This window comes from Fusarium solani (genome assembly GCF_023522795.1).
Source record: "Fusarium solani strain SB1 chromosome Unknown bctg00000003_1, whole genome shotgun sequence".
NCBI classification, from domain to species: domain Eukaryota; kingdom Fungi; phylum Ascomycota; class Sordariomycetes; order Hypocreales; family Nectriaceae; genus Fusarium; species Fusarium solani.
Genome location: NW_027072154.1, coordinates 3,020,008 through 3,043,228, shown reverse-complemented (window position 1 = coordinate 3,043,228; position 23,221 = coordinate 3,020,008). Strand labels below are relative to the sequence as shown.

The window sequence follows — 23,221 nt, the reverse complement described above, 5'->3', positions numbered from 1 at the left end:
GATTTGGCTAGGTCATGGTTGTCATGGCTCATCATGAGTAGTGCGGTCGACCAACGATGGAGAGCATGAAGTTGCTAAACATGTCAGTCATGCAAACCGATAAAACAGGGCATGAGCTACACACTCGCATATGAATTCCGCATTGAGCAAGCATTTATAGTTCAAGTCACCGGGATTCCGTGTACCAGGATGGTGAAAAGGGGGCACGCAGGTCTTGTTGAGGGAGCGGTGGCACTGGGGCCAACATCTCAAAGAGACCATGTCCACGTCCTCGTCACCTCTCAGGAGAAGACGAGAAGGAAAATGGCATCTCATTTACACATTTGGCGAGCAACCGACGCCTCAGCGACGGCGGGACCCTGCATCGTACAATTGAAGCCCACATGTCAGCCCAATCATATGACGGTGAGTCTTCTGGGGACCGTCGCCGGCTCATACTAGCTACCTAGTCGAATTGGATTAAGCGATCTGGCAGATTAGTAGCCACGACGAAACGGGCAATGCATAATCAATAATCAGTGATCGGTCTCGTGGGAGCGAGATGATGGACTGGACAAACTGGGTAAGACGTTGCTGTTGGAGGCGTCAACCACAAGGTTAGGATGAAGTTGGAGTGTCCTTTGGCAGTGGTCCTCTAAAATAGTGAGGACGGTCCCCACACGGGCTACCTAAGGATTGACCTTGACCGATGCTTTCATCCCCTCCCCAAACCCCGCCACTTTCTTCGCACCTCGCTCGAGCTTCATCCCGCTTCTTTTGCTCCTCTCCTCCTTTTTTCTTCACCCTCACCTCCTCCCTCTACTACACATTCACATTCAGTCATCGACGGATAGTCACCATCGTGCATCATGGATGAGATTGCAAAGGAATACGACGTCATCGTGCTGGGCACTGGTATGTCGCTCCCCCCGCCTCTGCTCTGCTGTTCGAATCCCCCCGCATCCAGCCAAAGCTTGGGACTTTATGCGATGGACGGATGGATGGGGAGTTTGGTGCCTCGATTCTGTACTGACCGTGTTTTTTAGGACTGACCGAGTGTATTCTCTCTGGGTAAGTCGATGAGTGGACAGACGCAGCAAAGCTGGTGCTACAGCGCTTCGTCTTGCGATCCTATGCGCTGGCGCTTGACGGTGCTGGTGCTGCTTGATATAAAGGCGGTCGGCTGATGGTTTCCCCAACAGTGTCTTCAGCGTCAAGGGCAAGAAGGTCCTCCACATCGACCGGAATGACCACTATGGCGGGTTAGTCTCCCCTGCACCGTGATACACCCCCCAGAGACAACCAAGCTGACCGTGTTCCCAGAGAGGCGGCATCCGTGAACCTCGAGGCGGTATGCAACCCCCCCACCCACTCCTCTACCCCCGACCAGCGTTCCTCCCCTTGACCCGACATTTCTAACGACGACCTCACGCAGCTCTTCAAGAAGTATGGCAACTACCGCGAAGGCGAGGAGCCCTGGAAGCAGTATGGCCGCCTCAACGACTGGAACATCGACCTCGTTCCCAAGTTCCTCATGTCCTCGGGCGAGTTGACCAACATCCTCGTCTCCACCGACGTGACACGATATCTCGAGTTCAAGCAGGTTGCCGGCAGCTACGTCCAGCAGGGCTCTGGAAGCAAAGCTACCGTCGCAAAGGTGCCTTCTGACGCCCCGGAGGCTCTGAAGTCCCCCTTGATGGGTATCTTTGAGAAGCGACGCATGAAGTCCTTCATCGAGTGGGTCGGCACTTTTGACATCAACGACCCCGCGACACACAAGGGTTTGTATCCCCGAGCGCAGCACCGAGAGCAATGCAGTGACTGCTCGCTGGTTGAGACCATCATGAGCTGACTCGTAGCTATTCAACTAGGTCTCGACATCAACGGCTGCACCATGAAGGATGTCTTTGACAAGTTCGGACTCGAGGCAACCACCAAGGACTTCATTGGCCACGCCATGGCCCTGTACCTCACCGACGACTACATCACCACCCCCGGCCAGGCCCCCGAGGCCATCGAGCGCATCCGCCTCTATGGTAACTCGGTCGCTCGATATGGCAAGTCCCCTTACATCTACCCTCTCTACGGTCTCGGCGAGCTCCCCCAGGGCTTTGCCCGTCTGTCCGCCATCTACGGTGGCACTTACATGCTCAACACCCACGTCGACGAGATTCTGTACGAGGGCGATAAGGCTGTCGGTATCAAGGCCACCATGTCTGGTGTTGAGGAGATGAAGTTTGAGACCAACGCCAAGCTCATCCTCGGTGACCCTTCATACTTTGTCGACAAGACCAAGGTTGTCGGCCACGTTCTCCGTGCCATCTGCATCCTGAAGCACCCTCTGGCTGGCACCAACGACAGCGACTCGGCCCAGCTCATCATCCCCCAGTCCCAGGTCGGCCGCAAGAACGGTATGTGACCCCATATGTTGCTCTGTTCATATGTGTTTGCTGACAAGTGCTAGACATCTACATCGCCTGTGTTTCATCCGCCCACAACGTCTGCCCCAAGGGCTACTGGATCGCCATCGTCTCCACCATCGCCGAGACCACGGCTAACCACCACCTTGAGCTCCAGCCCGGTCTGGACCGCCTCGGAAAGATCGAGGAGCAGTTCATGGTAAGTTGCCTACATCAAGCAGGTATTATGCAGAGTTGAGCTGACATATCTTTCAGGGCCCTCCCATCCCCATCTACGAGCCCAACTCGGACGGCACCAATGACAATATCTTCATCTCCAAGAGCTACGACGCCACCAGCCACTTCGAGACCACCACCGACGACGTCAAGGACATTTACCGTCGCGCGGCCGGCGAGGAGCTCAAGGTTGAGGGCTTGAGGGACGGCATCCAGGTCGCCGAGGATCAGTAGAGAGCTCGCGACCACGAGTCTGGGCTGGGGCTGGAGAAACCAAAGGAGAAGGTGAGCCGCGCAATGGAGACAACGGCGTGCGTCAGCTTTGTTCTCATGACTGTAATCATCATTATGACAACGGTTGTTGTGGCGACCCACGACAAACCGAGGGTGAAGAAACTGTCCCTGTAGACGACAAGCAACCCTTGAAATATACCTTTTTTTCGATAGTACCTCACGTATGATTCAATAATCAATCATATGGGGAAAATGGATACATGTGTAATCAGGCATTGTGATATCTTTGATTATCAACAGTCAAACTTTTTGCCTCGTAAATCATAAGTACTTAAGTTAAGAAGAAGGTAGAGAAGCCCCTTTCTCTGCTCCAGCAAGGGACACCCGTGATATCTACTATTCTAGCCGAGCTGGTTTGAAAACCCCCAGCAACGACGCCACACGCGCAATCAAGTGCGTACACAACAACTCAGCGATGGGATCACAATTCATATTCTCTTTTTTTCCATACGCCCCAACTCCCAGGCAAAAACCACGGCCCACGAACCCGCAAAAATATGCCAAAATGAGAGAGAGGGAAAGACAAACAGACGTGGAGGAAGACGAGCCCAGAGATCTGGGCTTGACTCCTTTATCGACGGTTTGTCTTGCCCATGCCACGCTTTCCGACCACCTGGAAAGAGTAAAAGTTAGCAGTGGCTTCACGGATCCAACACAGGGACAACTTACAAGATGCTTGGTCAGGGAGGCGCTCGTGTGTCGGTCGGCCTCGCCCTGGCGGGCCATGCGGTTCATGCGCTTCTGGTTGAGCTTGGCGATGCGCTCGGCCTTTGTGCGGGTGGCATCGTCCTGGACACCGTCGTCGCGGCGGCTGCTGGTCGGGGCTCGGCTTCGGGCCCGGCTCATGGAGCGCATGCGGTCGCGAGGGGTGCTGGCACGGTCGACGTCCATGGCATCTGGGTCCTCGGTGCCGAGGCGGCTGCGGGACATGGAGCGGCCGCGGGGGCGTGACTTTGAGCGGGCTCGCTCGGCGATGTCGGTGGCGTCGACTCCCAGGGCATCGATGGCGTCCTCGAACTCGGAGAGGTTCTTCTTGGCCAGCTTGCGGGGGATGATGGCCTGGTTCTTGAGGCGCTTCTTCATGCGGGCCTCGTTGCGGATGAGCTGCTGCTTCTCGCGGATCAGCTCGGCCTTGCGCAGCACCTCGGCCTCCTCGTCGTCCTCGACATCCTCATCCGACTCGTAGAAACCCTCAGCCTCGAGCTTCTCCTCCTCCTCCTCGAGGGCCTGGAGCTTGGCCTCGATGTCGGGGTCGATGAAGTCGTAGACGTTCTTGCCGTCAAAGATCTCGGGGATCTTGTCGTACTTCCACTCAGGGTTCTCGAGCAGGTAGTCGGCCTTCATGTCGACGTTGAAGACGCCGGCACCGCCGTTCTCGACTTCGACATCCCTAGCCAGTTTCCGGCGCTCAGGGTCCTCCTTGTCGTACTTCTTGCGGTCCTTGACGCCCTCAGGGATGAAGGTCTCGAGGGCCTGGCCGCCCATGGGCTGGGCGACATGGATTCGGGACATGACATCGGCCAACCTGCCACCGATGTTGCCACTGGCGCTTGTTCCGGCCTTGAGCTTCTGGTTCACGCGCTCGGCGATGAGACGCTCGCAGGCGGCGTTCTTGACCTCCTGGACACCCTCCTGGGTGTTGCAGGAGAGCTGGAGGAGCTCGACCTCACCAGACTTGAGGATGGACTGGAGCTCAGCCTGCAGCTCGGGCTCGAGGTCCTCAGGCTTGGTGACGTCGATCTTGTTGACGACGACAAAGACGAGCTTGTTGGAGAAGAGGGGCTTGATGCTCTTGAAGAGAGCAATCTGGGCGCTCACTGTGTAGCCACACTGCTCCGAGAGATCCATAAAGTACATGATGGCGGACCTCAAGTGGGCGATGGCAGTGATACTCTGCATCTCAATGGTGTTCATCTCCTCGAGAGGGTGGTCGAGAATTCCGGGGGTGTCGATGGCCTGGAAGCGGAGATACTTGTAGTCAAAGTGACCGACAAACAGACTCTTTGTGGTGAAGGCATAAGGCTGGACGTCGACGTCGGCGCGGGTGATGCTGCGCAGGAAGCTCGACTTTCCAACGTTGGGGTAGCCACAGATGAGCAGGGTCCTCGTGTTGGGGTCGATCGAGGGCAGACGGCCAAGATGCTGGCGGACCTGGTCGAGGTACATGAGGGGGTCCTTGAGGCGCTTGATGAGGGTGGCCATGCGACCGAGGGCGGCCCTCTTGAGCTGCTTGCACTGGAAGAGCGACTGGCCGTACTTGAGCAGGCGGACATAGTCGCGGGAGATGGTCTCGATCAGGTGCTTGGCGGTGGAGAGCTGACCGAGGGCGATCTTGAAGTGGTCGGCATCGTAGAGGGTGTTGAGGAGATCCTTGTGGAACGGGTGGATGTCCTGCAGACGGGGGAAGCTCTCGAGGATGGCGCCGAACTTTTCAGAAAAGGTCTCCTGGGTGAACTTGACCTTGCGAGTGTAAAAGGCTAGACGTGGAAGTGTGAGCGACCTGTTTTGAGTATCGTGGTTGTTTATCAGTGCTCACCTCGAATACGGCTGATTTTGAAGCCGGCGCGAATCTGCGTGGGCAGCTTGCGCTGAGTCCGACTCAGCACGATGTCCAGGAACTCTTGCTGAGTAGGAACCGGGGGGATATCCTTCCAGGTCGTCTTCATGGTGGGCGATCTGTCGGATAATTCGATATGATTTTGTATTGGAGCGACAGAGGAGGAGACACTCGACGCTTGAAGGAGGATAATGGCAAATTCAGTTGGGCGGTCAATTTTTTTTTTACTCGTGTTATCGATAAGTGGGCGTGCGCGCGAGGGGAAGACGGGGGCTCTGATTGGCTGAGGTCAATTGGCATCTGGATCTCAACCCCGCTAAACCCCGCCGCCATACATTGAGCGCCAGCAGGTGAGGGTCAACACCAATCGAAGTCATTTTGCTTTGGATGGAGGGGTTATCGCAACTGCAAAAACTTTGATCTCTACCATATCAACCTACAAGAGATTATCTTCTGTTCAACAATTTTACCCCTCAACATGTCTCAGCTCGCCCCCTACAAGCAAGACTTCCTCCAGGCCGCCATCGCTGGCGAGATCCTCAAGTTTGGCAGCTTCGAGCTCAAGTCGAAGCGCATCTCGCCCTACTTCTTCAACGCCGGCCTCTTCCACACTGCCCGCCTCGCCGGCGCCATCGCCACCGCCTTCGCCAAGTCCATCGCCGAGGCCCAGCAGCAGACCGGTCTTGACTTCGACATCATCTTTGGCCCCGCCTACAAGGGCATCCCCCTTGCCTCGTCCATCGCCGTCAAGCTCGGCGAGCTGGCTCCCGAGAACCTGGACCGCGTGTCGTACTCTTTTGACCGCAAGGAGGCCAAGGACCATGGTGAGGGAGGCAACATTGTTGGTGCTCCCCTCAAGGGCAAGAAGATCCTGATTGTCGACGACGTCATCACTGCCGGCACAGCCAAGAGGGAGGCCATTGACAAGATCCGCAAGGAGGGCGGTATCGTCGTTGGTATCGTCGTTGCTTTGGACCGCATGGAGAAGCTCCCTGCCACCGACGGCGATGAGTCCAAGCCTGGCCCCAGTGCCATTGGTGAGCTTCGCAAGGAGTATGGCATCCCCATCTTTGCCATCCTGACCCTGGACGACATCATCGCCGGCATGAAGAGCTTCGCTTCCGAGGATGACATCAAGCGAACCGAAGAGTACCGCCTCAAGTACAAGGCCAGCGACTAAACGCCACGGGAGTCGAGCAATGGGTTAAAGGAACGATGTTACGATACTAAAAATGGTCACCGGGAAAGAGAATTGGGCAATCAAAAGGGAGATAGAGTGTGAAACGCAAAAAAGTTATAGACCAGCTATCTCATTATTTTAGATGACTCGGTTGTGCGAGCAATTGGCCGTGGTACAAAGATGAAGCAAATACCTGCGGCTTCTCCTGAGCTGATATGATTGTTGCCTGTTGACGGCAATTGTATGTAGACAAGCCACGAGAGATCCATCATCATGTTGAGCTCCCGGGCTTCTTAGCCACTTGAGTGGGTTCTTCCTTGGTCTTCTTCTTGGGACCGCTGAGGTCGAGCACCTACAGAGGCACATTTAGCAACGGATTGGATCAAACGACGAATCCACCACTTACCATGGCATGCCAGCCTTGTCCTGCAAGGGCCTCGGTGCTCAGGCCGATATCTCTGAAGCCAAAACACTTGTAGAATGGGATCGCGTACTGGATGTGTTAGAATCTAGAAAGTTGGGGGAAACATATGTCAGAACTTACAGGCTGGCAGATCAATGCAACTCGATCAGCCATGCCAGACTCGTTCATGAGCTGGAGATACGACGTCATCGCCGTCTTGCCAATGCCGACACCTTGGACCTCGGGGCACACGACAAAGGAATGGAGACAAATCGTTCTCCCCGTCGACTGATGGCCCAGGGGTGAACCTTGACAGGCCGAAGGATCTCGCCAGTTCTCGGGCATGGCCATGTCAGCGTCGGTGACGACTGGGTGAGTTCCCAGGGTAGCTAGGATGTGGACAAACATGACATGCTTGGCATGGTCATAGCGGCCAGATTCGACAGGTCGGCTGTGCTGCAGGGTGGTGATGGTCCAGTCCTTCGCATCATTTGGTCTGTATGTGTTGAAGAGGCCGTAGCAGACCCCGCCAGACTTGCGGATGCGGTACTCAATCTATGGCAACTGGTCAGCGGTGATTCCAGAAGCGCGATCACATAGAGGGCTGCGTTAGACGAGCATATGCTGTCTGGCTTACCTTCTCGGGCAGCGACCTGTGTCTTGGGTCGGAGAGCGCAGCGTTCTCGAGCGTGACACAGGTTGCAATGTCGTTCTCGGTCAGGGGCGAGAGCATCGGGGCCCAGTGGAATGGAATGACTTTCTTCAGAAGACCGGCTTCCGAGTTTCTCTTCTGGATTCTCAGCTGGGCAGTGTTCCTCTTGGACGTGACCATTTCCTCGTCTGCGTCGCACGAGTCGTCGATGGCGCCACCATCGTCGTCCGTGTCCCTATCATCCGTGGCGCCTCCAGAGAAGATCATGTCTCTGGCGGCCGTGGCGAACTCATTCTTCTTTTCCATGCTGCTCATCTGGACGGTTGTGTGTGCGTGTGTTCCGTATGGCAATATCCTTGGGATGAGAAGAATAAAGTGACTTTCCGCAGAAGGAGTGCAACTAAAGGCACGGTCTTGTAGGTATGGGATGAGATGAGAGTCGGTGTTGGTGAGCCTTTTTCAAGGGTCAGGTCGGATCTGTTGCCGGGGTGGGTCTCTGATTTCTCGATTAACTCGTGCTGAGGCTGGGTTCCCCGTGGTCGAGGCTGTTCAGCTGGTGATATGATGATGTGATGAGAAGAAATGAAGCTCGCCCGTGCGCTCGGTGGTTTACACAGGCTGAATGGCTTTGCCCTACTTGATATTCCCGGGAGTCGGGCTGGCTGATTGATGACCCCGGCGATAGGGCCCAAAGGGGTGTTTGCCGATTGTATTGAGTCACTGAATCACGGCCTCGTTTGACTGGTGAAAGTGAATCAGCGTCATGGGACGGGAAAGAACTCTTGGGAATCCTGTTTGCTCGTCCACTCCAGGTGGACCCACGGCTACCGAGAGATCGGACGATGAGGCCGGCGCCGAGATGGACCAAGTGGAGTCCAAGCTCTGGTCGAGCCGCCGAGCCCGGTCGGAGTATGAGATGATGAGTTTGAGGGTTCTAAAAGGGTTGATGCGATGCGATCTATGCGGGGGCGGCAGAGGAGCTTTGGCACGATATTGGAGTTTGGACTATCTTGGAGGGGGGTGTCGAATAATTCTCCGTCTTCTCGTCAGGATGGGTTCATGAGAGCGGGGGAGAAGATCCATTTGTTGCTCAAGCACATGACATAGCTACCTAGCTCAGAGTCATTCTCACCATGGTCGCGTGACTGCGGCGAAAGTAGGAGCAAACAGAAGGCGGCAGTTTGCAGATTCTGTAACCACAAGGCAGCAACTGACAAACAAGATTGTTGCAACGACCCGGTGGTAATTGTGATGCTGTTGAGCTGGCCATGTAATCGGCCACGAGAGTCTAGGGTAGACGGATTAGGTCACCTGCACCAGCTTCAGCTGGGGCCGACTTCCTGACGTCGACACAAGCAAATGGATGTCTGGAGCTCACCAGATTGCTCCACGACTTACACGCCATTCTGAAAATTGAGATCCATGGATGTTACGCATCTCGCCTAATATTCGTTGAGACTCTGGTATGCACGACACGAGCTTCAAGATCCAACCCACCAAGTCTCGCTTGTGACTTCAGGGTTTCAGTCCAGTTCCGGCATAACTGATGATACCCCGTACACCACTAACATCAAAGGCAACATAAGTCTGACAATTCCAGCTTTCTGGGTCCCCGGCCCTAGAATAAGACAGACGGGACTGCACAGGCAGCTCCAACAACAAACGGCAAAGCTCGGCCAAGACTGAACCAAGTCTTGTCGAATCGACAAGATCCCCGAGTGACCCGGACAACGGGAACCGGGAACACAAGCCTCCAGCCTGCGAGGAGAGCTAGCGCTGCAGGAGATCGCTGTGCGCGTCCCCAGGACTCCCTGTCAACCTGGTCGATCAGCAGTTGGGGATCCCTGGATGGGGGAGTGTGACCAGGAGGCTCCCTGGAGCGGCAGCATCCGCATGCGATCTCAAGCGGCTCCAGTTGCAAATCACCAACAGCCGCGGGAGCGTACGCAACGGGCATTGGACGCTCGCACATGGCCGGGCATCGACGGCTGCGAAGTGTACCTGATCTGGTGCCCTGCTCCGCGGCCGGCTTGCACGCGGCAGGAGGAGTGTTTCTCGGGACCACCTGTGAGGTTGCTGCTGTTGGCAACGACTCTGGAGTATGGGCCTCGAGAAACCAGGGGAAGACGGGGTTCATGCCGAGCCGTCCTGCAGCAGTCACAGCTGGCCATGTAAGAGGCTTCCAGGCTGCGGCCGTGGGACAGGATACGACGATGCGTACGAATGCCCAGTTCTGTGAGGACAAGGGACCTGGCCACAGCAGGGCGAGTGATCTGTTGCTGGGCAGTCTCGTCAGCAGTGACCGACCTGACCTGCCTGGAAGTCAATAGATGACCGAGGGCCTTCGTCGATTCGTCGTCAGCATCATGGCGGCCTCGTCGACGCTGTCGTAGGCTGGTGCTCCGCTGTCATGCTCGCCCCTGGGATCTGGGATTCGTCCATGAGCATCGGCTGGCTTCTGTCGGCTTCCAGGATCGGATCCGTGGCTGCAATAACGTGCGTGCAGGTCGACGAAAAGGTACAGTATATGCAGTTGCGGCCGTCCACAATCACGCCGAGTGGCATGGATAAAATGAAATGTTTGTTTGTGTAGGTAGCAATGTTATTCTCTGGGTTTGAAGCTTGGCCAAGGCACCTCAACTCCAGCTGCTTGCTTACTTTAGTACTGCATCTTGAGTGCGGAGGTTTCCTTGAGATAAGAGTAGAAAACTCCGCCAGCATGACATTAAAAAGATGACGTTATCCATGCAATCTGACTCGCAATGTGCATGCTGTATTCTGGCAGCCCTTCCAACAGCGCCGTCTCAGTGACCCATCCCCTAGAGGTTAGTGGCTTCTATCCCTAACGTTAAGCCGCGGGCGCTCAGACGCTTCTGTCGTCACCGCCGCTCGCCCCGAAAATCCGGCGACTTCTTGCCCAGAGTTGCCCCTCCGGCGCCCCTCACGACCTGAACGTACCTACCTTGAACCTCATCCAGCTTCCCCCGGCCAAGCCAGCTCCATCTGCACCTGCATCTACATCTCCATCTGATCTCGGGGCGGAACAAACCAACCAACCTCCTGCAAAGTTCTCAACTTTTTTTTTTCTTCTTTTCTTGCATCCCCATCCGCACCTTGTCCGTCTTCCCCAGGCTCCAAACTTTGGGTCTGGCCTTGTCTTGCTCTCTCTCCCTCCCTCCACGATATCTACCTACCCTACCCAGTTACTTACCTAGGCAGCTGGGCCCTGTTAGCCACGTTCACGCAAGCACTCCTCACGAACCAGCCACTTTGCTAGTTACGTCTTTGACGTCTGCCTTGTGATTTCGACCGCACCTCAACTCCCCCAAACCTCGATCTCACTCGCCTTGGCTAGCATAACCACAATTACGAAATCTAGCGACAATGTTGGTGGTTTCTCATGTATTTCTCCATTCATTTCTCAAGAGGCTAACTGCTGCTCGCAAACAGGCGCATCACCCTCAATATATTTAATCCCCAAGCTGGGGAGCAGGACAGCCTGCTTACACTCGAAATCTTCCCCGACATGACCTTGGCCACCCTTCGCGAGTCTATCCAGGCAGAATCAACCATCCCTCCGACCTCACAACACCTCTACCATAATGGCCGCCTAATCTCCGACGATGCCCAGACGATGGAGCAACACCAGATCAAGGATGGGGACATGCTGGCTCTGCACGTCCGTGACATGCGAGGCAGCACAGGCGTTCCAGAGCAAGCTCGGCGTCCCCAGCCCCGGAGACGAGGTGGCAATGAACAAGACCCCGAGCTTATTCGCCTTCAGATTTTGGGTCAACCTGCAGTGAGGGCGCAGCTCCAGAGACAGCACCCTGAGCTGGCCGCGGCCGTGGACAACCCAGCTCGCTTTGCCCAGATATTTCACGATAGCCAGGACCGAGAGCAGCGAGAGCGTATGGAACGGCAACGAGAGATTGAGAGATTGAATGACGACCCCTTTAATGTCGAAAACCAGAGGAAGATTGAAGAAATGATCCGCCAGGAGCGAGTTATGGAGAACCTGCAAAATGCCATGGAGCACAACCCCGAGGGTAAGTCATGTTGGGATGAAAGGGTCGAAACCGGATGACTGACAAATCCATTTAGTCTTTGGACGAGTCCACATGCTCTACCTCGACGTGGCCGTGAACGGTCACAATGTCAAAGCCTTGGTGGATTCTGGAGCCCAGGCAACCATCATGTCTCCTGCTTGTGCCGAGGAATGTGGAATTATGCGTCTTGTTGATACCCGATTTGCTGGCGTTGCTCGTGGTGTGGGAACGGCCAACATCATCGGACGTGTCCACTCGGCCCAGATCAAGATTGGAAACCTCTTCCTGCCCTGCAGTTTCACTGTCATGGAGGGCAAGTCAGTCGATCTGCTGCTCGGCCTCGACATGCTGAAGCGATACCAGGCCACCATCGACCTGGCCAAGGACAAGCTGATCATCCAAGGCGAAGAGGTTCCATTCCTGGGAGAGGCAGAAATCCCCAAGGAGGAGGAGGCAGCAGTTGTACAGGAGCCTACCTTGCCTGGCCCGGACGGAACAACCATCGGACAACGGTCGGGTGCTGTTCTTCCTCCCGGTGAACAGCAACAGCCACAGCAACCTGCGGCAGCCCCTCCTCAGCCCGCGCCAGTCACTGCTCCCGCTGCCCCCCCTGCTGCGCCTCCAGCTGCGGCCCCGGTCCAGCCTGCTGCTCCGAGGATACAGATTTCGCCGCAAGCTATTGAGAGCCTGGTATCAATGGGCGCTACGAGGGAGCAAGCGATCCAGGCACTCCAAGCAGCAGACGGCAACGCGGATGTGGCTGCCAGTTTGATCTTTTTCTAAACCCAACTTGATCCATGACATTTTTCAGAGCGTCACTACTAGCATGGGAGGGTATCAGGACCAGGATCAGGCCAGGGCCAGGATGGAAAAGAACAAGCTTGGGCGTGGGCAGAATAATAATAGATGGAGGTTAAGCAACTCGCCGCGATGGGGGATAGATAAAGTCCAAGCCCACGCTCCGAGGGGGTTAGCATACAGGCTTTTGATGAACTCTGTGGTATGGCAGTCAGGAGCAACAAGAGAGGAAATGAGATTTATACGCCGTTTACGAAGAAATAAAATTGCACGATAGCTTTTGGTGCGGGTATCCCTCGCTGTGATAACTGTGTTTATGTGTGTACAAGCCGTCTTCAACCCCTTCTATCTTGTTCCTCATCGAATCTTGTAGACGCATGGCTTCAGGATGGAGGATTCGTTGACCTCTGGCTCCTCATCCACGGGGTCTATCCTGCGGATGATGCCCCTCTTCCCCTTGGGAGGCTCCTGGGGTTTCACACCCTTGCCCTTTGTCGGCGATGCACCCTTGATGAAGTGCATCTTGACAAACATCTTGTTGGATAGGTCAATAGCCGCGCGGTCCCCCTGAAGGACGAAACCGCGCGACTTGAGAACCTCGACGAACGCCGAGACATCAGTCTCTCGGCGGCGGTCATCCGCACCGTCCACCTCAACAGCCAAATCCTCGTCGTTGTCGGCATCGTCATCACCCTTGCCCTTGCCCTTCTTTCCCGCGGCCGCCTTCTTGCGATTTCCGACGCTGTGGACGACGGGGGCGTTCTTGTTCCGGATGGGCCCGAACCGGCTCTTGATCTCGGCAACCCAGAGCTCGCCCTTCCAGTGCAGGATGCGGTAGGCCTCCTCGACGAAGTCGACCCAGTTGGTGCCCATCAGGGCAAGGCAGAAGACAGCGACGTTGACGGAGCCATCAGCAAGAGGCAGGTTTGCAATATCGGCCTTGGTAACAAGAGGACTGGGGCTCTGGAGATCGAAGCTCTTGACGTTGACGCGGAGCTTCTTGCCATCGGCTTGAAGAGCCTCAGCGAGGCGGGCGTCGCCGCAGCCGAGGTCGGCGATGGTGCACTCCTGCTGAGTACGGGGCAACGGCATCTTGGCGATGGGCGTAGGAGGGGCGCCGGGCCTTCCCTTGCCCGGCTGGCGAACCTTGCCACGGGAGCGGATGTCTTGGAGGAAACTGTCGACGGGGTTCTCGGGCCAGACCTTGACCTGTCGGCGGAAGCCCTCGTGGTACTCGTCAAACATCTCGGGGGAGTCCTGGAAGAGCTGGTACGCTTCTTCGGATGGCTTCGTGTAGAGCGTCTCATTAAGGTGTCGGAACCGTGCTGAGATGAGCTTCTCTCTCATGGAGGCTTGAAGGGGGGTGAGCTTGGGAGGAGCGGGAGGCAGAGGTGTTGCCTTGGCGATGGCGTCGTTCTTTGCTGATGTGGGAGCAGGCTCTTCTTGGTTGGTATCCTTGTCTTCTGCGTGCTTCTTCTTTTGCTTCTGCTTCTTCTCCTTCTTGCTCTTGGGCTGGACATCTCCATTCTTTTCACCCTGCTTGCTGTTCTGAGGTTGCTCATCATCACCGCGCTTCCCCTTGCCCTCCTTCTTCTGCCGCTTGGCAGACTTATCGGGCTTGGGAGGAGCCTCGGGCTTCTTGCCCTCAATGACTGATTCCCACAGGTCGGCCACGGTTGAGGATGTGACGTTTTCCGTAGCTGCAGCAGCGGCCGCGGCAGCGTTGTTGCGCTTGCGCTTCTTTGACTTTGTGCCGGGGGCGCTGTTGTTGTTTGCTGAAGGCGCTTCAGCCTTGAGCGTGTCTGCCGACACGGACCATCCTGGCACCGCGAACATTTTGAAGGTTTGTGAGTTTTGATGTTGTTTAAGATAAAGTCGTGGTGAACAAACGGTTTGTAGGAAATTTGACGTCTGAACTTTTTTTGCTTCGAGGTACGCACGCCGAGCTTACCGCAAGTAGGCATCTCACTGTCTCAATCTCAAGTCGGCACCTGGCCCGTGCGCCTTAACCTACAACACCTCAAGAACCTCGAGTGGGAGAGAGAGAAGAAAGACAAGATGAGAGTGGAATAAATACCATGATTTATTTTAAGAATTGGACACAATTATCATGAGGAGTTTCCTAGAAAAGCCAATTTTTTTGAACCTCAATATAGGGGTGTTTCAATTACCGCATTGGTCTGACCTTCATGAGTCTGTTTGTCGTAAGTATTCTCATATAGTTTCAGGCAGGCCAAATAGCAACATAAGCATAATGGGCCCTATCAACTAACTTTAGTATCTCCAGCTCATCTGATATCTTGAGTGTCTTTGTACTGGCATACTGGATTGTCTACTTGCCCTCATGGAGCGTCTCAATTTTGAATGCATGGCTTATATCACATTAGCACATGCTAGGTAAGAGAACAACTTCTCTCCATCTCATATTCGCCAGTTTGGTTAGATACTTTTAATTCTCCTCAGACTGGTTTTGATTATGCCATGACGGCTTGGATGAAGATGACTGAGTGTATCATGCCTGGCTGTGAGATGACCTGGAGGGACTAGATCCCTATTCGCATTCCATAACGTGTGCCGTGATATGACCCTTCCCTTGCTCCTTGTGTATCAAGAGATAGCGGCCTATTCTTAGTTCAGAGTTCCAGTTAAGGCACCTGACTTCTTAGCTCAAGGTCGTTGACGTGAAGGGACAGGGAAGAACATCGAACGCACGGAAAAAAGTGAGCTGACCAAGCCAAAAAGTCAAGTAAGCTGGGCGATGGTCTTCACGCACCTGGGGTGACAGGTTGTCGTACAGCTCCAGTTCCTCTGGGAACTTGAGACAAAGCGCACAATAGCCAAGGGCTTCTCGATGCTCTCGACCGTCTTGGCCTTGGATGCCCGTCTCTTCCCCGAAATAGACTGGCTCCTTGGTGAGAACTCGTCACACCTCCTTACGCGGTGGAAATGCCATGAGCCGCATGGCTGTGCTATTTAGGACAGCGGGTGCGCGCAGAGGCCTGTTCACAGCGGGTATTGAGACATTATGGAAAAGAAGGAGTCACTGGAGGCGGGAAGATCAGTCGATGAGCCCTGATAAACGATCGCGAGCTGCTGGTGATCGAGAATCCGATCGTAGTGTGAAACCCCCGGACGCCCGACAAGCCATGGAGCGACTTGGCTTGCTGCGAAGTGGGAATGGCACCAATACTCGAGGAGAAGAGGGCACCCGCCTGATGCATGGTTCCGGATCATGGGCGTCACTTCCCGCAAGCAGCCATGCTCTAGGCGCTTCATCTGAACACGAGGCGCGACTGCAGCTTATTCCTGGAGCATGTATGAACGGGGGTGATCTCCGAAGCCCTTGACCGGACACAACAGTTATACAGCCGCCACAGCGCCACAGCACGAGGACTTCACAGTACTTGCCCGAAGCAACTCAGTCTCTGAAACTGGAAGCCAGGAATATCCTTTGTCTTGCAGCATGGCGGTCTGTAAAGATGGCCCCCAAAAGACACGGCATGCAAACTGGGCAATCCCAAGTTGCAGAATTGGGGTTGGCTGCCCACTCATCAAGGTCCATCTCTCTATCCGTACGAAGATTGTGGTGCTCTGCAGCACTCTTCCTGGGCAAGGTCTCGTACTCGTGGAACAGGCACGCAACGTACGGGGCACAGGTATACCTGTTGGTAGGCCTCCAAAGCTCTTGTTTTGCCACGGCCTTTTTCAATGGCGGCGTCTGTACTACTGCGGCTTGGTAGATGAGGCCAGTTCTCGAGACCAACGACTGGGCCTAAGACATGTCTTCGTACCGGCCGTCGAGAACTTTCGAGCTCGATCGTGATGGAAACATCAGAAGCGCAGTTCTGCGTCAAAGAAACGGCGGCATGCCACTCCAACACCGGTTCACGGCATGGTGGCTTGCCGGGACAAGATCCCAATGGCGGGCAACGCCGGGGTTGGGATGAAAGGACCTGGGCTACACCTTCACGGCCTGACGATCAGGCAGAGAACCGGGCAAGGGGGGGCTTTGGTGTTGAGTCGGGTTGCTCAGAGGCAGTGTGTCTGGTGAGGTCGCACATTGTGCGTGAAAGACATGATGCGTTCAAAGGATCTGGGCAGGACCAGAAACGAGGAATGTGTAACGGTATGTTTTGTTTGTGTTACACAGGTGCTCTTGAACTGGTACTGTAGCTGCATTCAGAATTAGCGCTCGAGCAGGAGGGCAAGACTATGAGGGCGCATAGAAGCGTTGGTTCATGGTGTACAGGAACCCATGGCAGGACGAGGCGCAGATCAACAGGCTAGCAATGCCCTGGCCAACAATAGATTCAACAACGGTTAATATCCATCAGAAGCAGCGGACGAGGGAAGTGAACAAAGGTTAAGAACTAGTATACCATAGTAGGTAGGTAGTAGAGGTAGTGCAACGCACGGAGGAGGTTGCTAATAAGGTTTTGGCAGCCGTTCGGAGGGTGCGCGGGCGGGAGGGGAACCCGTCCGAGAAGGGCCCGACCGACGGTACTGTAGGTGGAAGGAGCTCGGCCAAGTCACTTCCGAGAAAAGGCCCAAGATTTACGAAAAACCATTCGTCAATCTTTTTACGTACTGTAACGTTAGTTGGGGAGTCGGCCTCAAGCTCGAGTTGAGAGCAGCGGTCTAAGGGCCGTGGTGGTGTGGTGGGAGACGCCCAGTCCGTCATCGAGCCTTATTTAGGGCTGGAATTGCCAGAAAAAGAGCCCACAGGGCACTGTGTATGAGCAGAGGAGGAGCCAGAGGGGTGTTGTGCTCACCGACGGGCTTGATTTGGGGGCATGTGGCTGCATTGCATTGCGTGCTCCATGGTGAGGGCAGATATAGCACCGTAGACTGACTGGAGGGAGGGCACTGTCCCGCGCAGCCAGTGCTGTTCATCTCAAGATACGGGCCCTGCCCTGCCCTGCCGGCTCTGATACCTGCAGTTACCATGTGCGTACGGAGCCTTCGGCAGCCAGCAAGCCCCAGGCGCAAGGAGAGCGGCATCTTAGATGCCGGGTCCTAGATGGACGAATGGAGATCGGCATGGTCGGGTTAAGGTTGGGCCAGGGAACGCCCCAGGGTGTCGCACTGGGCAATGGCGGCGTTAAGCTTGTGATTGCTAAGTCCTGGCAGCAACCGCCGGATTGTAATGTTTCCCCGTGCGTCTAGGGTTTGATGATGGCTTCGACCTTGTTGTCAATGCTCTCTATTTTTCAGGTAGACCTGTGTCAGCAAAAGGCGTAATTTGAGACGGTCTTGCTGGTTGGCAGGGCAAGGGAGAAGCAACAATGCCTTTATCTGCGTCACTCTCCGTTGAGAAACGGGAAACGGATACTTCGGGGTCTGATGCCGGCCGGGGGTGCTCGAACGATAGGCCCGCCTTAGTACTGCAACGCCGCCAGCAGGACAGGGTTGTCCTTAGACTTGAAGGACTGTCTCTCCCCTCTCTGCAATGCAATGGATGCATGAGGAATCCACTTCCACGTTAAATGAGTGGCAGTTCTGATGTCGTTGAGTCGGCGGTACCTGTCTCTTGGAAGCTTTGGGGTCGTGCTAAGGCGAGCGGTGGGAGTTTTAGTGCCTTGGCCCTGGCGCGCCTGCAGATTGTCAAGCGGCAGTTTTGGCCCAAGCTATCCCCATGTCTTGTCCATACTGTATCTGGGTTTCCCATCCGGCGGTGCATTTGGCCTGGTGGTGATTTCAAGTTTCATCTGCTGGGGATAGCGGCCTTTGTTACTAATAGGACTGATTAGTGCATGTACATTGGGTTGCGGAGGCTCGTACTGGCTGTGGACTCGACTATGCCTGTTGTAGTTTGCCCGTCTTGATACCTCGAGTGCTTATGGAGTGGGATTGAGTCTGGATTACGGATATATGGCCTGGAGCCGAGGCATCTCCTCTTTCATAGACAAGAGAAACGAATTGCTTTATTCCCCTCTTTTGCTGCACCTAATCTCACATTATCACCTCTCTGTCAGTTCCATGGTGGTGTCTCTCAGTTGTCTTTCCGTGACACCCACTGCACTGCGCCGCTGTGCCCCGTCCTCCCTGGTCTGGCCGCCTTCCATTTCAATTTTGAGCCTCGAGGCGGTAAATAAAGTCTGAGAGTGGGAAGGAAGGAGGTACCCTGCGTGCCTGAGGAGGTGCCTCCCGTTCTTGCCCACCTCGTCAAGCCAGCCTGATCTGAGAATAGCCGGCCTTTCCCCTCCGCATTAACACGTCCTTCCTCTTCCATCCTTGATTTTGAACATCCCCTTCACCTCCAATCTTCGCTCTCAAGGCTCCAGTAACGCATTTCTTACCAACACGAGCTGGTTTTCGTCTGTGGGCTTGAACTCGTCCGGCGTCTGGCTTGACACTGTGTACCTTCCCTATTCGGGACGCCATCACCATCACCATCGCCGGAGAGCCCCCCCACAGTTTCCGGCAAAAAACCACCACACTCATCTCCACACATCCCAACATCCCGCTAAGCTACCTTTACAGGCGGCGGGTACGGTGCCGCCCTCAGGACCCGGGGCGCGTGCTGCCCTTTCTCGGCCCTTTCTCGTTCTCTCATCAGTCGCCTCGCAAACTTGAATAATTGGGCCTTACTAGAGGCCGTTCATTATCAGCCGGACTCTTTCAACGCCCCGAAGTTAAAAGAAGGGTCCATCGTCTTGGCAACAAAAAGAGAGAGACACGGAGAGAGCAAGAGCTAAAACAAGAAGCTTGCTCAGAGACATCCCGACTAGACGACCAGGCGGCTCAATCAACAGCAGACGGACAAGACAAAACACCGAGCACAAGATCGTCATCCTTGCTGCGACGGCCGCAGTTCTTGTCGCCGGCCAGACTCGACAGGAAGCCCATCCATCTCCTCGCTCCGGTGGCCGAGCTCAACTGGTAAACCGCCGACTCTCAAGTTACACAAACATGTTTCAGTTGCTCTAGCACCTGCCGCCAGAAGCTTCCTTATAGTAGACAATCCCAGATCCTTGGCTGTTGTCTTGCTCTCCCCCGTCCCCTCCTGCGCTTGAGAGCACGACTCTATCACTTCCCTCCCTCTCCTTATACACCTATATTGCATGCGCCTTCCCGTCTCCTCTAACCTATTGGACTCGTCAAGTCATATTTGCGGATACACCTCCTCTTATCTTCCCTCGGCTGTTTCTTCATCCCGAACTGCTCTTGGTCCCGCCTGTTCGCTTTCATCCCAACTTTATCATCCGAGCCGAACCCGTCTTGATTTGATTGTCCTGCTTATCGGCCCCCAGTCCACATAGCCGTGTGTTCTAATACTCCTGTCTCGGACTGTGGGTTTTGCTCCCGACTCAACGGCGAGGAACCGCCATGTGAAGCCGTCAACCACAAAGGACTGCGTGAACCGAGAGCTTGTGAAGTTCGCACCTCGGCGGCCCTTTCATCATGGATGGAGATTCTGGAGTAGCATCAGCTTCTACTGCTCAGAAGGCACCTGCTGCCTCAAACCAACAAGATGATGGCAAAGACGACCCGGATCGCAAGAGGAATAATATCCGCAAGAGGACAAAAACTGGTTGTCTAAGTGAGTCTACAAACCCGCTACTCCTGCATGTTTACTTCGAGAGCTACATTGCTGACGTATACTCCCGTAAAGCTTGTCGCAAAAGGCGCATCAAATGCGACGAAGGCAGGCCTACGTGCAATAACTGCATCAAATCCAAACGCCAATGTGAGGGCTACAGCCAGCGGGTTATCTTCAAGGACCCAATGGGCGCGATACAAGGTGGTCCTTTTGGTCCTGCTTTGTATCCCCCAGGGTCTTCGCATCTCGTCAGTCACTTACAGGCAAAGACCTCGTCTCAAGGTCCGTTGCCCATGATAGCCCCCAAGCCGCCCTCCTTCAGCTATCATGGGCATCAACATGTGCCCTATGGGCACTACTCCCATGGACAAGGCCCGATGCCCCCTGGCGCATACGATTTCAATGCTCCTGCTGTTCCGCATTCATACCACCAATCCAATGGCATGATGCCACCCGAACCTCGCACAGAATACGCCAGGATTCCACAAGAGCATCGCCCGCACCACTTCGGCCCTCCGACTAACGGACAGAGCAGCGAACCCTATGCGGGCGAACCATATGCTAGTGGTAGCCAAGCGAATCCTGTTCACATCAAGAAAGAGCCACCCGAACCGGTGAGGTCAGTACCAGAATCCGCCCTTGATTACGACTTGCCGGAAGACGATGCCTCGATGGGGGAATCAGACGATGAAACTCGAGATCCCCGAGAGGTTCTTGGACCGGTGATGAAGCATTTCAATGGTACATGGGACTCGAATGGGACTCGAGTTCGAGCTTTTTCCACGTTTGCCCAGTGCAACATACTCTCTGACTATACCGCAACAGCCCGGATATCTGAACTCAAGGATCCTAGGATGCTGGCTATATTCATGCACTTCATTCAGGTGACAGGTCCGAGCATGTCATTGTATGAGAGGCACCCATTCGACCATACTGGCGAGAACTCGTTCGACGCTACTCCGAAAGGAACCAATAATCTTTGGAGCTGTAAGCCTTTCGTCTCTAATATACGTCCTGCCAAGCGCTAACCGTCGATAAGACACCTTTCCTGTCATATCCTTGAACCATCCCGCTCTACTTCATGCCATGCTTGCTCTGGCGGCCTTGCAGATAGCAAAACTGCAAAAAATACCAGCTACTGCGGCCATGAAGCACTATCACCTGGCAATACGTAGGATTGCTAGAAACGTCAACACACCCCTCAGGCGCACACAACCTGCAACGGTCGCAGCAACACTCCTACTGGCATACTTCGAAGTTTGGTCATCGGATCATACTAAATGGTGTAACCATCTATTTGGTGCCAGAATTCTGTTTCGTGAGATACCTCTAAGGGAGATGTCGCGGAGATACCTGCCGGTGAAGCGATTGAAACAGGCAGAAAGGGATGCCCGGGACCAGAACCAAATGGACAGCTTCTTTCCCGGTTTCCTGGTAACATCACAGAGCGAACTCAACGACCTTGACTACAACCTCCTTCACACACTCTCGGGTCATGGAACCACGCCAGATGACTACGGACTGGGCAAGGAGCAACCGGCTGACTCGCCCAACATCACTGTGACTGACAGGGATATTGAGCAATATGAAAACGTGCGGGACTTGTACTGGTGGTACTGCAAGATGGATGTGTATCAAAGTATGCTTGGAGGCACCAAGTTATTGTGAGTTAATCATGCGTGTGATAGTGACATAGCTGACCGACCTAGCATGGAATACGAGTTTTGGTCTCAATGTCCGCCCAGAGCGCCCATCTCTAAACTGGAAGCTATGTTAGTTGACCCGCTAATGACTTGGGCTCAGATGGGCTTCTAACACTGAAGATCTAGATATGGAACATATGATCATCTCATACTCTTGCTTGGGCGCCTCGCGGAATTTTCCTCCAAAGATGTCTCACGAAAAAGAAGAGTAAGCCGTGCAAAAGGCCCTCCACCTGGAGCTGGCAATGGTTCGCCGCCTGCATTCCCTGGCATTGTACCCACGACTGGGAATTTCAAGGTCCCAAGAGGCTTCACACCCCCGGCTGGGTCATCGCCACAGAGCGACTCAACTGATGAACATGACCCCGAAGCCAGCTTCCAAGCTGCCCTCCAGGAGTGGGAGGCCATCAAACATGCATTCGAGGTTTTTGAGAACAGCCTGGGTCCTGAGTTCCAGCCTCTTAGACCGGAATACTCGGATAAACGGGACTCACCGTTTGGAATGACGATGCAATACCGGACATTTTCGGTGGCCGGGATCTGGATGAACTACTATATGGGCATGATCCACCTCTTCCGGACTCACCCTTCGATGCCACCGGCCGCGATGCAGGCGGCTGGAATGTCGGCGCGGCAGACGGCACAATATTCGAACAAGCTGGGCCGGGTGGCAGCTGGTCTATCAGACGACTGTTCGCAGATGACAGAGATAACCTGTTTGGTCAGCGCAGCATTCATTGAGAGCTGCTTTTGCTTGTTTGTAGCAGCTATCGAGGTACGTGACTGTCATCTGGAGGAAAGGCACTAGACCCCGAACCGGAGCTAACAATGCTATAGTACCAGGATGATGGGCAGCGGCGCTGGGTCGTTCGTCGACTGCGTGATATCGCCCGACTGACGGGTTGGCAATCTGCAAGACGGATTGCTGATGGATGCGAATCGTCTTGGATCAAGGCTGCGCAGCTCGGTCGCGGCGCGCCCTATGCTCGCACGACCGAAGCTGGTGTTGTGCCCATTTCGGTGTGGCAGAATCCACGACGTATTGACCGAGTCATTCAAGAACTTGAGCCAAACGAAGACCAGCGGATCGTTGTGGCCAAGTCAGAGCGAGCATCGTATGCTCTCGGTTTGTTGAGCGTCGAACGGGATCTGGAGCTCCTAGAACTCAAAGATGATGGATAGGGGAAGACATGGTCTTGGATAGGGAGTAAAGGGGTGGATAGGTCTGGAGTGTGACTTGTTTATATCTTATAACGCGATATGAATTATGGATCGCATCTTTGGTGTAGATGGCACTTGACAGATAGAGTAGCTGCAAGGAGAAGGAGGTGGGATTGAAATGATAGACTTGATGCGGGTGGAAGGAATCAAGATGCTTGGGCGGATCATTTCTGGGTACCTGTTGGATCCATACATTAATGATACAT

General features: G+C 54.7%; 7 protein-coding genes across 7 annotated transcripts; 4 read left to right on the top strand and 3 right to left on the bottom strand.

Moving 5' to 3' along the window:
- Positions 1-848: 848 nt before the first annotated feature.
- MRS44_006510 (uncharacterized protein) lies at positions 849-2,849 on the top strand (the record flags this gene model as incomplete). Its single annotated transcript, XM_065621796.1, has 8 exons — positions 849-894; positions 1,026-1,050; positions 1,155-1,241; positions 1,303-1,330; positions 1,415-1,796; positions 1,851-2,390; positions 2,444-2,598; positions 2,655-2,849. 8 exons carry the CDS (start codon positions 849-851, stop codon positions 2,847-2,849), a joined length of 1,458 nt encoding a protein of 485 aa, XP_065477868.1.
- Positions 2,850-3,480: 631 nt separating this feature from the next.
- MRS44_006509 (uncharacterized protein) lies at positions 3,481-5,575 on the bottom strand (the record flags this gene model as incomplete). Its single annotated transcript, XM_046274591.2, has 3 exons — positions 3,481-3,522; positions 3,579-5,386; positions 5,446-5,575. 3 exons carry the CDS (start codon positions 5,573-5,575, stop codon positions 3,481-3,483), a joined length of 1,980 nt encoding a protein of 659 aa, XP_046139891.1.
- Positions 5,576-5,944: 369 nt separating this feature from the next.
- On the top strand, positions 5,945-6,646 carry MRS44_006508 (uncharacterized protein; the record flags this gene model as incomplete). Its single annotated transcript, XM_046284860.2, has 1 exon — positions 5,945-6,646. The coding sequence occupies one exon, from the start codon at positions 5,945-5,947 to the stop codon at positions 6,644-6,646; it is 702 nt and encodes a 233-aa protein (XP_046139892.1).
- A 271-nt stretch (positions 6,647-6,917) lies between these two features.
- MRS44_006507 (uncharacterized protein) lies at positions 6,918-9,838 on the bottom strand (the record flags this gene model as incomplete). Its single annotated transcript, XM_046284859.2, has 6 exons — positions 6,918-6,998; positions 7,053-7,139; positions 7,191-7,604; positions 7,687-8,016; positions 9,100-9,214; positions 9,366-9,838. The coding sequence occupies 6 exons, from the start codon at positions 9,836-9,838 to the stop codon at positions 6,918-6,920; spliced, it is 1,500 nt and encodes a 499-aa protein (XP_046139893.2).
- A 1,389-nt stretch (positions 9,839-11,227) lies between these two features.
- Positions 11,228-12,533, top strand: MRS44_006506 (uncharacterized protein; the record flags this gene model as incomplete). Its single annotated transcript, XM_065621795.1, has 2 exons — positions 11,228-11,750; positions 11,806-12,533. The coding sequence occupies 2 exons, from the start codon at positions 11,228-11,230 to the stop codon at positions 12,531-12,533; spliced, it is 1,251 nt and encodes a 416-aa protein (XP_065477867.1).
- Positions 12,534-12,905: 372 nt separating this feature from the next.
- On the bottom strand, positions 12,906-14,384 carry MRS44_006505 (uncharacterized protein; the record flags this gene model as incomplete). The annotated part of the gene is made up of 1 exon (XM_046274592.2): positions 12,906-14,384. The coding sequence occupies one exon, from the start codon at positions 14,382-14,384 to the stop codon at positions 12,906-12,908; it is 1,479 nt and encodes a 492-aa protein (XP_046139895.2).
- A 5,568-nt stretch (positions 14,385-19,952) lies between these two features.
- On the top strand, positions 19,953-22,976 carry MRS44_006504 (uncharacterized protein; the record flags this gene model as incomplete). Its single annotated transcript, XM_065621794.1, has 6 exons — positions 19,953-20,091; positions 20,164-21,078; positions 21,131-21,755; positions 21,801-21,863; positions 21,921-22,569; positions 22,632-22,976. 6 exons carry the CDS (start codon positions 19,953-19,955, stop codon positions 22,974-22,976), a joined length of 2,736 nt encoding a protein of 911 aa, XP_065477866.1.
- Between the last annotated feature and the right edge of the window lie 245 nt (positions 22,977-23,221).